This window comes from Nomascus leucogenys, chromosome 10, assembly GCF_006542625.1.
Source record: "Nomascus leucogenys isolate Asia chromosome 10, Asia_NLE_v1, whole genome shotgun sequence".
NCBI lineage: Eukaryota > Metazoa > Chordata > Mammalia > Primates > Hylobatidae > Nomascus > Nomascus leucogenys.
In genome coordinates this window covers 74,128,735-74,143,667 of record NC_044390.1, presented here as the reverse complement: position 1 = coordinate 74,143,667, position 14,933 = coordinate 74,128,735, and the positions used below count along the sequence as shown (strand labels likewise).

At 41.7% G+C, this 14,933-nt stretch overlaps 1 protein-coding gene across 3 annotated transcripts in view; it reads left to right on the top strand.

The window, feature by feature from the left end:
• The first annotated feature begins 2,017 nt into the window (after positions 1 to 2,017).
• The window catches only part of MTERF2 (mitochondrial transcription termination factor 2), a 16,632-nt gene continuing 3,716 nt past the window's right edge, over positions 2,018 to 14,933 (top strand). Inside the window, exons 1-3 of one of the 3 annotated variants that reach the window (XM_030821308.1) lie at positions 2,018 to 2,200; positions 3,942 to 4,042; positions 10,313 to 11,529. In XM_030821308.1, the coding sequence (XP_030677168.1) occupies positions 10,370 to 11,527 (1,158 nt within the window). In that variant the 5' untranslated portion in view covers positions 2,018 to 2,200; positions 3,942 to 4,042; positions 10,313 to 10,369 and the 3' untranslated portion in view covers positions 11,528 to 11,529. Of the gene's footprint in view, positions 4,043 to 10,312; positions 11,530 to 14,933 lie in introns of those variants that run through there. The other 2 variants (XM_030821307.1, XM_030821309.1) reach the window with 2 other exon arrangements.

Sequence of the window (14,933 nt, the reverse complement as noted above, 5' to 3'; positions counted from 1 at the left end):
AATGTTGAATATCGGCCCCCACTCTCTTCTGGCTTGTAGAGTTTCTGCGAGAGATCAGCTGTTAGTCTGATGGGCTTCCCTTTGTGGGTAACCCGACCTTTCTCTCTGGCTGCCCTTAACATTTTTTCTTTCATTTCAACTTTGGTGAATCTGACAATAATGTGTCTTGGAGTTGCCCTTCTCGAGGAGTATCTTTGTGGCGTTCTCTGTATTTCCTGAATCGACTATCAGTATTTTTAATGCATCCCTTACATACTAGAAATTTCAGGATCTTCTCACAGTTCAAATGTGTTTGTAATTTTCTTGTACATAATATGCATAATTGTAAGTTATTTTCCCCTTTTCTTCAAGGTTTTTTTTTCTGATTATATGGTCTTAGAAATGCACTGTTTAAATATTTGGGCTGGAAAAAACTTTAAATAGCATTTATTTAATACAGTTGGCATAGCTGATTTGTCAGTTTCAAGTTTTGATTACAGTGCACGAGGTCATATGTATTGTAATTCCTCACACAATTATGTGGAGCCCTAATACAAGCTTCCAGCACCCTGGTGCACATTTCTGCTCCCTCCCTCCTGACCAGTGATGGCAGCTTGCAGTTATAAGTCCTGAGTTTGCATTCCTTAACTTCCTTTTCTGTATCCTAATTTCCTTTTCCTAAGTGCAAATGACACACTTTGGTTAGTCTGGACCCCAAATCATTTTATTTCAGGAAAAAGTATGCAATAAATCTCTGCATAATAGAGTTTTTATATTCGGATAACTCAGGAGTTGCTGGACAAACACCCTCCAGCTGTACACATGAGTTGCTCAGATCGTTCTAGAATATCCTAGAGATCAGAGGTGGGTGATCTTGAGGAGCCAGGATTCTTGCTGCTACTCTGTGGCGTTAAATGCATGCGTGAGCTCCTCTCAATAAAGCCTGTTGAGCCTAAACTGCATAGTGAGATTAGACTCAAAGATTTAGTTAACATTGCCTGAGTTCCTACTGTGTGCTGAGCATTGTTCACAGAAAAAATAAGCAGTAGCCTCAAGGAATTAACTCCACAGGGTGCGAGGGCAGTGTAAGTATGCCAGTGCCACCGATTACGGCAGAACTGTGCACAGTGTGCTACGAACACCTGACAGCAGGGACCTCCAGCTGGGAAAACCAGTTTTCCTGACTCCAACTCCACACAAACAGAATCACCAGGCCTGGGTCAGGGCACCCTGTCCTCGATAACACTTAACTAGGTGTGATTAGTCACTTTATTAGTTGTTGATATCTCTGCTCTCCACTAGAATGTAAGCTCCAAAAGGACAGGGAATGTGTTTTATTCCCCCTCTATCTTCTCATTACTGTTTCAATGTGCTTGGCACTTAACAGGCATGCCATAAATACTTGTTTTTTGGATGGATAAATGTGAAAATAAATGAGAGAGACATTCAGCCTGGCTTTAAAGAGAAATTAACGTGTTTAGTGTATGAGGTTGGGCATCACCGGTAATTAGAAAGGAAACCACTTGGCAGTTTATCAGAAAAGGCGAGTATTTAGGTGAAGGTGGCAAGGAGGGGGAGAAAGGAGAATGGCTTTTAAAGACAATCAGTCGCTAACTGCTAGGGTAGGGTGGGGGCGGGAAAGAGTTTAGGTGTGTTTCAAAGAACTTTGGGGTTTTTTTAAACATTTCTTTTGTAAGTTGGTTCTTTAAATGAATTATTTTGGGAACAGTGATTGGCTCTATCTTAAAGATACAGCGGTTTCTGTTACTTCTTTTTTTCCTACATTTTCTAAGCGTCAAAGCTACTGGAACTCCGCTTCCTAAAATGCTGGGAAGGAAAGGGTGTGAAAATGCCAGATGCCCCCGCCGGCACAGGTTCGGCTCCCTGGAAAGCGGATTCCCACTCCGACTCGCCCTCGTGGTGCGGGGAGGGACGCGTAGTTGTGTCCCGCGCTCTGACTGGCTGCGCTGGGACGCCGGGGCGTGTCTGGCGGGGGGGAGGGAAGTCATCTCCCGAGACCTGATTGGCCATGGGCGAAGGGACTGGTGGCCTGGTTGGTGCTGCAGAGAACTGTCGGGAGCTTCTTAGGACCGAGGACCGAGACCACGGCTCCAGGCCTCAGGGGGACTGCGGACCGTGGGAAGGCTGGCCGGAGAGAGAGGGAAGGACGGGGCCTGGGCCCCGGGACTCCCTGTGCCTTGCTTGGAGCTGACGCCGACGGGTGAGTCGCCCCCTTCCTCTGCTCCTGGGCGTGTTCCTCACCAGCGGCGCGGCGGCGGTCAGGGCCCGCAAAACCCCAAGCCTCGCCAGAAGCTCAGCTCAGCCTGCCGGGTTTCTCTGGAAAGCAGAGGCCCCACAGTGAATGTGCGGCCTTGTGATCGGTCCCGGAGATCTTCCGTTTTTCCTTGCTTATAAACGTTGGTCAATTTGAAACTGGCAGCAGAGCATTCGTGTTACGAAAAGAAGAACTTTATTGAAACCAGTGGTGGTGTAGAGAAGACCATACTAACCATAACTGTGTGTATTACAGAAGTGAATTTCACTCCTCAAAAATGCTTAAGAAACAAGCATCCTAGAACAGCCCACATTGTGATTTAACAAACATTTACCAAAAACATTACTATACGTGGGGGCACAGGGCTAAGAGCAGGACTCTGGAGCCAAGCTGTGGGGTTTGAATCCAAATTCTGCCTTTTTTTTTTTTTTTTTTTTTTAAGCTAAGCAACCTTGGGCAAGTTCCTTTACGTGGGTCTGTTTCCTCATTTTAAAATGAGTTGTTGTGATGATTTAATGATTTAGTATATGTGAAGAGTTTTCTGCATATTCTAAGTGATTTGTGGTGTTAACGCGTTTGATCTTTGCAGTCACCTAGGAGATAGTATCACCGTTTTCTTGATGCCAAACTGAGGCTCAGAGAGGTGAAGTAACTTCCTCAAGTCACAACACAACTGTTGTCCAGGAATCAGGCAGTCTGGCTCTGGTAACCCAGTTTTACCCACTGCATTAATTTACCGCATCCACTTGTTCACTCAGTTTCACCTGACAAATACTAATTTTGTCTCTCTGTGGAACAATTTCTTTGCTGGGTGCAGGGAGTAAAGCAGAACACCGTTCAGTTCCTGCCTTCCCAACGCTTGTAAATCTAGTGCAAGTTATTCATGGCCGGGCTGCAGGGTGTCCATGAATCCTGCTAAAATCATTTGCGAAATGTTGTGAGTGTGGGTCTTTTCTTCTGGAAAGAGAGTCTGTGACTCTCAGGTTCTAAGTTGATCTGTGATCCAAACAGAGGTACGAAGAAGTGTTGTTTTAGCAGACCTGTGCCTAGTATGCCTGATACACAGCTTGAACTTCAAACAAACAGCAACAAAATTCCTACTAGTTGGAAGAATGAAGAACTTGTAAGAGCATAATAAGTGCTACAGTAGGGTCCAGAGCAGGGTGCTGTGGAAGAGCACACAGAAGGCCACCTGCCCAGGAATGCCTCCTAGAGGCAGTGAAGGCAGCTGGGTGAAGGGTAGGAAAGCAGTTCATTGGAACACTGTAGTGACCAGTCTCTGTCCATGTAGAGTGTTGAGACAGAAACAACACATGAACAGCTGCAGCTGTTGTACCACTTGTGCACAAGTGTAAAAGTCCATGGTGCCATGAAATCCTATAATGGGGACGGGAGGCTTCATGTATTCATGAAGGTTAGAAAAGTTTCCTTGAGAAAGCGACACTTAGGCCTAAGAGTTGGAGCATTTTGGGCATGGAATCTGGCCCACAGTCTTCACAGACCACATGGTAGAAACCAGTAGAGCACCAGGGACTGACAGGAAGCAAATGCAGCTGGTGCAGGAGAGGGAAATGGGAATTCGGGTGGTAGCAGAGCCCAAAGAGGCCTTGTAGGCCATGGTAAGGCGTTTCTATGTTTTGTTTTATTTTGTCTTTATTCTAAAATGCCACTGGCAAGTTTATTGCAGGGAGCTGACAAGATCACATTTTGAGAAGAAGTTGGAAAGAATCCCAAGTGGATGAACTGAGTATCTGAATGAGGACAAGATCTGTGGGGAGAGACTGTAAGTTAAGAAGAAGAGAGGTCTAGAACCAAGCCTCGAAGGTGAGCTTGCACGGGAGACAGATAGAGGGTGGCCAGAAGTATAGAAAGGGAGAAGAATCAAAAAAGTCGAGTGTCCAGGAAGTCAAATGAGAGAATATTTCAAGGAGAAAGTGGTCAACTCTGCTAAAAGCTGCAGAAGTCAAAAGAGATAAAGAAGGCTGGGTGTGGTGGCTCATGGCTTGTATTAGTCCTTTTTCACGCTGCTGATAAAGACACAGCCAAGACTGGGCAATTTACAAAAGCAAGAGGTTTAATGGACTTACAGTGACATGTGGTTGGGGAGACCTCACAATCGTGGCGGAAGGTGAAAGGCACATCTCACATCGTGGCAGACAAGAAAAGAGTGAGAGCCAAGCAAAAGGGGTTTCCCCTTATAAAACCATCAGATCTCATGAGACTTATTCACTACCACGAGAACAGTATGGGGGAAACCACCCCTATGATTTAATTATCTCCCATTGGGTTCCTCCCACAACACAAGGGAATTATGGGAGCTACAATTCAAGATGAGATTTGGGTGGGGACACAGCCAAACCATGTCACGCCTGTAATCTCAACACTTTGGGATGGCAAGGTGGGCAGATTGCTTGAGCTCAGGAGTTCAAAAGCAGACTGGAAACGTGGTGAAACCCCTTCTCTACAAAAAAAGAGATAATAATGAAAACTACTCATTGGCTGTAACCACATGGAAGTTATCTTTATTGCAAGCTATATAAGTAGAAGAGGAAATGGAGAGAAAGAAGGATCTGCAAGAATTAGCTGAGGGGAAGAGAGAGATAGGGTTTGGGCAGGGAAAAGAAGACCAGTGGAGAGAGATAGGGTTTGGGCAAGGAGAGGAAGAGCAGTGGAGTGATGGCTGGAGCATCAGAGGAGTATACACCTGAAGGAGCGAACACTTGAGAAAGGGCTTGAGAGTTCTCAGGCCAGAGAGGCTGAGCTCAGCACAAGAGTAGGAATGACCCTGGATAATGAAAGCTGTGACTGGATAACGAAAGCTGTGAAGGGGAGCTAGTGATAGGTTTATGTCTGCTGAGAGGAGCTGCTCTCCTTTCTTTGTACAGATAGGAGGCAAGGGCACTGGTTATGAGTGAAGGTGAGTATGGAGGTAGGCAGGAGGTCAGAGGTCTGAGTTGAGAAGATTTGAGATAGTTGGTGGGAAGTGTGGAAGAGTGAGTCAACCAGAGCTTGTCTGAGGATGGTCTGGCAGGGGGAGCCAAGTGTGCAGCAAAGACCAGAAATGAGCCTCTTGGCCCCTTTGGGGAATTGCAAAGTAGGGGGATGAGGATGGAGGCTAATTAGAGACAAAAGCTACATTTAACATATGATAAAGGAGGCATCATAAGTCATGGGGAAGGAAAGGATTGTTCAGAAAATGGTACTTGGAGAGAAGTAAACTATTGAGATTCTCAGCTCACACCCAGAAATTTCAAATGAACTTAAGAAGCTAAGTTTTAAAATTCAAACAAAAATATGGGAGGAAATAATGGATGAATTTTTACTGATCATCTGGTACTTAAAAGCAGTAAGGGTCATCAAGGAAAACTTCCCTGACCTTCCTTTGACCACGTGAAATTAACTGCTTTGTTCTAACAGATACTGTAATATGAACTTTGATAACATTATGCTAAATGAAATAAGCCAGACACAAAAGACAAATATTATATGACCCCACATATAAGAAGTACCTAGAATAGGCAAATTCATAGATACAGAAAGTAAAATAGAGGTAACTGGTGTCTGGAGGGAAGAGGGTATGGAGAGTTATTGTTTAATGGGCACAGAGACAGAGTTGGTATTTGGGATAGTGGTCATGGTGGTACAATATTGTGACTGTACTTTAAGCCACTGAATGGTACACTTGAAAATGGTTTAAATGGTAAATTTTTTGTTATTTATATCTTACCACAATTTAAAAAGGGGCTACTTTAGTATGCTAAAATATACCATCAACAACTGAAAATGAGCTGAAGAAAATATTTTCAAAAATGAGATTATATTTCTTAATTCATAGAGTTTATACAAGTCAATTTTTAAAAAGCAGAACGATTGCAGTTTTACAAGTCAGCAATGGTTGATTCACAAAAGGAAATAAAGGTGAACAAAATAGTTTAATTATGAAAACATCGCCCTCATAAATAATAAAAAGAAGTTAAATTAGTGTTGTATCATTTTTCACATATCAAAATAAAAACTGATGAGAGAATCACTCATACTGCCTGTGAGAATGTCAACTGAGATAGTTTTTCCTGACAGGAAATTTAGCAGCTTTGCTTTCCCAGTGTTCACATATCTCCTCTTCAGTTAGGAAATCTATTTCTAGGAATTCATCCTAAAGGAAAAGCATGAGAAATGTGGACATTTATTCAGCATATAGCAAAAATTACAAATAGCCTAAATGCTCAATATAAGGAATGAATTACAAAATAACAGTATATTCCTCCCATATACCAAGCACTCAGATGTTTACAGAGCATTTTTAATACCACAGTTAGATACTTACTGTGAATAAAATAGAAGCAGAAAGATAAATTAGATACATATATATGTATTATGTGTTCATTACATAGGAGTCACAACATTCATACTTTTCACTTTCATAGTCAGCTGTGTTTGCTCATCAGAGCAAGGCAGATTAACTGGTAAAGACGACTCACCTGAACACATCATAGTTCATAGCCAACTACTTCATCTGTGTGGTGTCTGCATAAGAGATTTTCAAGAAAAATTCTGAGTCTTTGTAATTTTCACTTTATAGGCTGAATTCAGAACCTAAGTCCCATGTGTAGGGAAGGTAACACACAGGAGACTAGTAATACACTATCTTTCAGCAAGTCCAGCACAGCCAGGAGTTCCTTGGGTTTGGAACAGATCCTGTTCTCTGGCTAAGCACTAGATGCTGCAGTTGGCTTGGTTGGAGGTTACATTATACAGAATGACAGATCATTAAACATTAGAAGGACATCGACCATGGCAAGGTACATCCACTGACAGAGGCTCCTGCACAGTGAGGCTAAGGGAACAGCAGCTGTCTGCATTTCCTGCTTACTCCAAGCTGAACTGTGATGTGTTCAGGTCACACATCATCATGTATGCTAAAATATGAGCAGTTGTCTTCAGGTGGTGGGGACTGTGAAAGACTTTTTCCATTTCCTTATACTTTTCAGAAGTTGACAACTTTTCCACATTGAATGTGCATTGCTTTTATAAGCAGTTATTTTAGGAAACAGAAGCATTTAAAATCCATTTTTTAGGCTGGGCATGGTGGCTCACACCTGTAATCCCAACATTTTGGGAGGCCGAGACGGGTGGACTGCTTGAGCTCAGGAGTTCCAGACCAGCCTGGGCAACATGGCAAAACCCTGTCTCTACAAAATGTACAAAAATTAGCCAGGCGTGGTGGCTCGTGGCTGTAGTCCCAGCTACTCAGGAGGCTGAGGCTGGAGAATCACTTGAGCCTGGGAAGCAGAAGTTGCAGTGAGCCGAGATCACACCACTGTACTACATCCAGCCTGGGTGACAGAGTGAGACCCTGTCTCTTAAATAAATAAATACATACATAGATACATACGTACACAAATTTTTTGGTTTTCAGTTCTCTTTGTAAATAATCTATTTCTGTCTAAAATACAACTTAAAGTCATGCTACTACAAGACTTTTAGCTCCAGAAATTTTAGTCTGTACCAGGCATTGTGCAAAGTATTTGACATGCATTTTAACCCTTACAGTTTTCCTGTAAGGCTTAGATTCTGTTCTTTCCATCTCACAGATTGCTGCTGGTAATACTCATTGAATAGTTAGTGTGAGGCGCTGCTCTAATCACTGCTGTCTTGTTTTGTGTGAGGCCAACTTACCCAAGGGTGCCCCATAAGCTAGAGCCAGGATTGGGTGTGGGTGGTTGGCAGCAGCCCACGCTCCTCCCCCACATGTGGTACAGAGGTGCAGCCTGAGCTTGTGGGGTCGCACAACAGGGAGTGGGGAGTGGGATCCCAGCCCCAATCTGCCTGTGCTTCATCACGCTGCGCCTCCTCCTTCCTGTTAAAGTTGATGGCCTTCTTAGAAAGTTTTTAAAATAATATTTTCATCTTGGCTAACAGTATTAGGAATTATCTGAAGAAAATTCTAGTTGAACCACTAAAACAAGCTATGCCTACAATTATTTTAGTCTCCATAGATGCTCACAGTGAGCTAGACCAAAATGGGAAACCAAAATGGAAAGGGTGTTACCTAACTTTCCTAACAGAATAATCATTCATTTGGATTAGTTAAGACAGGGCTGAAAGTGAAGAGTCCCCAGCATATAGGGCAAGGGCGTTTAAATTAGAGTCAGGGATGGAAATAGCTGCTTTCTGCTTTTCAGACCTATAAAGCGTGAGGGAAGGCTGCCAACAGGCTAAATTGACCCGTACTACACACTTTTGTGGCAAGGCTGAGACACTTACAACACTCAGGTACTAAAACAAACCAGATGTATTTTCATTACCAGAGACAAAAGAAATAGTGGTGAAGGAGTTCATTATACCACTTTTGACATATTGACCATTTTGAATTAAAGGCACCTGAAAAATAGCAGGTGTAAGATCTTTGTTTCTTAAAAGCAGATAAAATTCCCATGTGAAAGACACCCTCCCTATACCAAAAGGAATAACATCCTTAACCTTGTTAAAATAACTTATCTTTTAGACCTCCCCACGTCATTCAGTTGCTTCTTCACAGCTTCCTATTTTTTGTCCAACTCGCTACGTAAATAACTGACTCTGCTTCTTTGGGTCTTTGATTCCTTATGAGGGCTCCCATGCCATGTAAACTTGCATTAAATAAAGTTTATGGCCAGGGGCGGGGGCCCACGCCTGTAATCCCAGCACTTTGGGAGGCCAAGACGGGCAGATCACGAGGTCAAGAGATCGAGACCATCCTGGCCAACATGGTGAAACCCCATCTCTACTAAAAATACAAAAATTAGTTGGGCGTGGTGGCGCACACCTGTAGTCCCAGCTACTCAGGAGGCTGAGGCAGGAGAATCACTTGAACCCAGGAGGCGGAGGTTGCAGTGAGCCGAGATCGTGCCACTGCATTCCAGCCTGGGCGACAGAGAGAGACTCTGTCTCAAATAAAGTTAAAAAAAAAAAGTTTATATTTTTCTCCTGTTAATATATCCTATGTCTAATTCTCGGGTCCTGTCACGACCCTAAGAAGATAGAGGTGTTTTGCTGCCCCTACAGAGGCAAAGACTGTTAATGTGTCAGACACAGTATACCTACAGATGTCAAGTGGATAGCTGATTACACTGTTCTGAAAGTACAGTCACCATTCCACAGCTGACCTGATTTCCCATGGCACCATGGCAACAGTCATGTGCCATTTTTTCATTTTACCCAGCTAGGGATTACCAGGTGCCTGCCACCACACCCGGCTAATTTTTGTATTTTTAGAAGAGATGGGGTTTCACCATGTTGGCCAAGCTGGTCTCGAACTCCTGACCTCAGGTGATCCGCCTGCCTTAGCCTCCCAAAGTGCTGGAATTACAATTTATTCTTATTCTGGATTTATAAAAGGGAGTTTTGTTCACATAATTCTAAAAAAAAAAAAATCAATTTACTCATTTAAAATAAAATAATTGGCCCATTTTGGGTGATAGTTATTCAGCAAAATATGTACTCTAATGTATAAAATTAGAGATGACCCTTCCCCTCTTCCCCCTTTAAGTATCTGCTTCAGCTAAACATCAACTTAATAATGTAAAACATTTCAAAAAACCATGTTTGTGTGTGGGCACATAATACAGGCCTCCTAAAAGAAAAGATAAACAGTTGTGGAAAAGGGAATTTGTATGAAAATAACATTTGAGGTCTGTGAACCTTTGAACTCTTTGGTCTTGCTGCTCTTCTGTAAAATGGAAGTAACTCAACAGTGTATTTACAAAGTATAAGATGTTGAAGTTGTGGAGAAGTGTATTACAATTCAATTAATTATTTAGGAGGTTTTTTTTTTTTGAGGAGTTTCACTCTTGTTGCCCAGTCTGGAGTGCACTGGCACAATCTCGGCTCACTGCAACCTCGGGCTTCTGGGTTCAAGCCATCCTTATTTAGGAGGATTTTTAAAAATATTCCATGAGTAGTTTTCTTGTCTAATTTAAATCCACTTTATTTCCAGACTTAAACAGCTCAAATTTGTAAGTGTATGTGTTCTAAAAGTCAACACCCTTATACTAAAAACCTTTATTTTCTTTTTTACAGATAGAATGAGTCCATTTAAGTCCCAGGACGGTGGAAACTAGCTAGTGGATTGCAGCCATGTTGTGGAAGCTGCTGCTGAGATCCCAGTCCTGCAGGCTGTGTTCTTTCAGAAAGATGCGATCACCTCCAAAATACAGACCTTTCTTAGCATGCTTCACCTATACAACTGATAGACAGTCGAGCAAAGAAAATACAAGAACAGTGGAAAAGCTCTATAAATGTTCAGTTGACATCGGGAAAATTCGTAGATTAAAAGGATGGGTACTTTTAGAGGATGAAACCTATGTTGAAGAAATTGCGAATATTTTACAAGAACTGGGTGCCGATGAGACTGCTGTAGCCAGTATTTTGGAACGCTGCCCGGAAGCAATTGTCTGTAGTCCAACCGCTGTTAACACCCAGAGAAAACTCTGGCAGTTGGTCTGCAAAAATGAGGAAGAGTTAATCAAGTTAATAGAGCAGTTTCCAGAATCTTTCTTTACTATTAAAGACCAAGAGAACCAGAAGCTGAATGTTCAGTTCTTTCAAGAGTTGGGACTAAAAAATGTGGTCATTAGCAGACTTTTGACAGCTGCATCTAATGTTTTTCATAATCCTGTTGAAAAGAATAAGCAAATGGTAAGAATTCTCCAACAGAGTTATCTAGATGTAGGTGGCTCTGAGGCCAACATGAAAGTTTGGCTACTAAAATTGTTAAGCCAAAACCCATTTATTTTATTAAATTCTCCCACAGCTATAAAGGAAACACTAGAATTTCTCCAGGAGCAAGGTTTCACCAGCTTTGAAATTCTCCAGCTTCTGTCCAAACTCAAAGGATTTCTTTTTCAACTTTGCCCAAGAAGTATACAGAATAGTATTTCTTTCTCTAAAAATGCTTTTAAATGCACAGATCATGACCTTAAGCAATTAGTTTTGAAATGTCCTGCCCTTTTATACTATTCTGTTCCAGTTTTAGAAGAGAGAATGCAAGGATTATTGAGAGAAGGAATTTCCATAGCTCAGATAAGAGAGACGCCAATGGTTCTTGAATTAACACCACAGATAGTACAGTACAGGATAAGGAAACTGAATTCCTTAGGCTACAGAATAAAGGATGGACATCTAGCAAATCTAAATGGATCAAAAAAAGAGTTTGAAGCTAATTTTGGCAAAATTCAGGCCAAAAAAGTAAGGCCATTATTTAACCCTGTGGCACCACTAAATGTTGAAGAATGACATACTGTTGTTGCTTCCTTCTAGCAGTGCAGGGTGAAACTAACTAGCAAAGACAAAAATTCAAGCAGTTTGTAGGCACCAGTAATTTTAAGAACCTGCTTAGCTTCTGGGTTGTATTTAAGTTACCTCTAAATAGATAAATTCTGACTCATTTGCCATATTATAAAATATAAATTGTACTTATTTTAATAAAGTTGGTAACTTTTACCTTAAGCCATTATTTCAAAAACTCATGTACTATTAAATGGCATATCAGTATGATACTTTATAAATGAATCACTTCTAAGAAATGGACAAGTGCTTCCTTAATTCAAGGTATGGATACATTTATATTTATACAGCACATTTCATCTTAGGAAGCAAATCCAGTCTTTCTCACTACCAGCCATGAAACATCGGTCTACTGTGGTCTGAATTCTGTAGCTTAGTGTTACGTGAACTATTAGCAAACTCCTATACCTTTTTTTTGGAGAAAATTTCATCTTGTGTTTGGAATAAATTACTGTCTTTGAGAACCAAGTATTACTCATCCAAAAAGAAGAGTTGGAGCCTGCTTGTGTGGTCAGTTTGCTTAGAATTGACCGTTATTATAACTCTTATAAAACACCGTGGGCATTCATTACTTTCCTCATTTTACACATGAGGAAACCGAAGCTGAGAGAGGCCACTCAGCTGCCAAATGGCAGAGTCCAGGTTTATTAACTGGGCTTCGACTTCTGTTCAAACCTTGTGAACTGGAAGGATTACTTATGAATTGGCATAAGAGAAGTCACCCCTACCTGACAGGCCAAAAGGAGTAAGTACTAACAACAAATTCGGGGACATTTATGAAAACCTCTCTATAAAGTGTTCTAATTCAAAATTATCTAATTTATATACATTTGAAATAAATGGAGCTTTTTAGAAAACTTTCTGAAGATCCAGGTCTGCCTGTAAGGGAAAGTGGGTGATGGTTAGTACTAATTTTAGGGGTGGTGTTTCAAGTTTCCATTTCTGAACCTTGTTCCAAGATAAACATACCCAGATAAAGAACTGACTCACTTTCAGCTGTGAAGTCTGAACTTTGTAACAAATGCACAGCCAAACAATTGACTGACAACATCTGTGCACTATTTGTACATGGCTTAAATGTAATGAAAAAATTATGGAAAATGCAGGCAGTATCTTCACTCTTCACTCCTTCAGCAAATGCAGGTAACCCTTACTATCCAAATCTGTTCACTTCCTATAGGGAGCTCTGTATGTAAGTGCTTTACGATTCTAAAAGTACCATTGTTCACTCTTCTATGGATGAGGAGACTCAGGGTAAGTCACTTACCCAAGGTCATGCAGGAAAGTTTGTTCAAGAAGAATAGCAGCCAGTACAGTTGGAGCGGGGTTGAGTGATTGGGAGAGTGGCACAAGAGGAAAGAGGCAGCACAGGTCCATCTAAGGAGGAGAAATCTCATTTGAAGTGTGATGGGAAACGCTTGGAGAGTTTTCAGTTTATGCTTCTTGTCCTGACATAAAGTATCGGGTGCTCTTGCTCTTTCACTCTGAAGTGTCTCAGTTGGGAAGATACTATATGTGATATGGTTACCTTGGTAGTTAGATGTCAATTTTGAGATGCCTACTAGACATCCTAGCAGGGATGTCAAACAGGCAAATGGCTAAGTCTGGAGTTGAGTTTCAGTCAAAACTGAAAATACATACTTGGGGATCATCTGCATATCTATGATATTTAAAGCCATGGCTCTAGATTAGACTGCCTGGGGGAAAAAAAGTGCAGATTTGGAGTAGGGTGGTTGGCCAAGCCTGGAAAAAGACCTGTCAAAGCAAGAAGTTGGTCACAGGAAGAAACAAGGACACGGTCAATAATAATGAAGCCACTGAGGGGGTCAACTAAGACACAGAAGTGACTGATGGGTTTAGCAAAAAGGAAATAATTGGTTCACACTATACAGTGATTCTGGGCCAGGCACTGTGGCTCATGCCTGTAATCCCAACACTTTGGGAAGCCATGCAGGAGAATCACTTGAGGCCAGGAGTTTGAGACCAGCCTGGGCAACAAAGTGAGATCCTGTCTCTATAAAAATGTTTAAAAAATTTTTAAATCAGCCTGGTGTGGTGGCACACACCTCTTGTCCTAGCTACTTGGGAGGGTGAACGGGGAGGATGGCTTGGGCGCAGAAGATCAAGGCTGCAGTGAGCTATGTTCATACCACTGTGCTGCAGCCTGGGCAACAGCAAGGCCATGTCTCGGGGGCGGGGTGGCAGGGAGTCATTCTGAGGAGGGTGAAAGCGAACATACAATAAAAGGGCATATTAGAAAGTTTGAGTGGCCATGTGTACTTTGTGGCCATTAATTTAAAAGGAGACTAGTCAATACCGCAGCAAAATTTTAAGTGCTCAGATCTAGGCACAGAGAACCAGAAGTAGTTACAGTTATAGAAATACATTTGTAGCTTACTCTAACTTGAAAAGATTACATTCTTAATCAATTATGCAGTATACTGACTTTATTTTCCCTTAGGGCCCATTCCATTGCTTTTGGCTCTTGAGCCTCTGAAATTGTTCTGCTTTGCCTTTTTTTTCCATTCATACATTCTAACTCAGATCTTCCTATGAAACAGAATTTTAAAAATTCAAAATCAGTAACATAGCAGGGGGAGACATCCTTTCATAAAACACGAGTCAAATTCGGTTTCCTCTGTGAAAAAAGGCTCTTTAGCAAAATTAGATTTTCTTCAATTTGTGTAAAATCACACAAAATTCATTGCTGTAGCAAAATGTGGTCACCAAAGTAAATATGGTCACCTGAAAGACTTCCGGTAAGCTGCAAGTCAGACAGCCTGGTCAATCAGCATACAGGCCACACTGAATGTCAACACTAGAATAAAGGCCTAGTTACTGAGTAGCCCCATTTCTGTTCCTGGACATAAGCTGGAGAAGTTGTGACCTACACTAATTCAAAAGTGATATGGAAAATTCAACTAACATTGACTTAGCCTGTTCTGTATTTGTAAGGGAATAACGATACTTCCTTCATAAGGCCCTCATGCTGATTAAATGAGAAGTATGGCCAGTACCTGGCAGGTAAGCAGATGCCCAGTAAATATCAATTTTCTACACTCCTCCCCACCCCTTTTAGTCATTTCTTTCCAGTGAGATGTCTAAGTTGGTTCCACAGCTACTTGGAACAGAGAGAAGTGCTCCCTACTTTATAATCCATCAGTTTTCAAACTTTGTTGTACACAAGAATTACCCAGAGAGGTTGTTAAAATGCAGTCCTGGGCCCCACCTTGCAGAATTTGGCAAGTTGGGGTAAAACCTAGAAATCTACACTCTTAATCTTTATTATTCGAGTTGCTTAAAATATATTTGTATTTCATGGTTGTGTCAGCATCAAAATACGTATCCACAGATA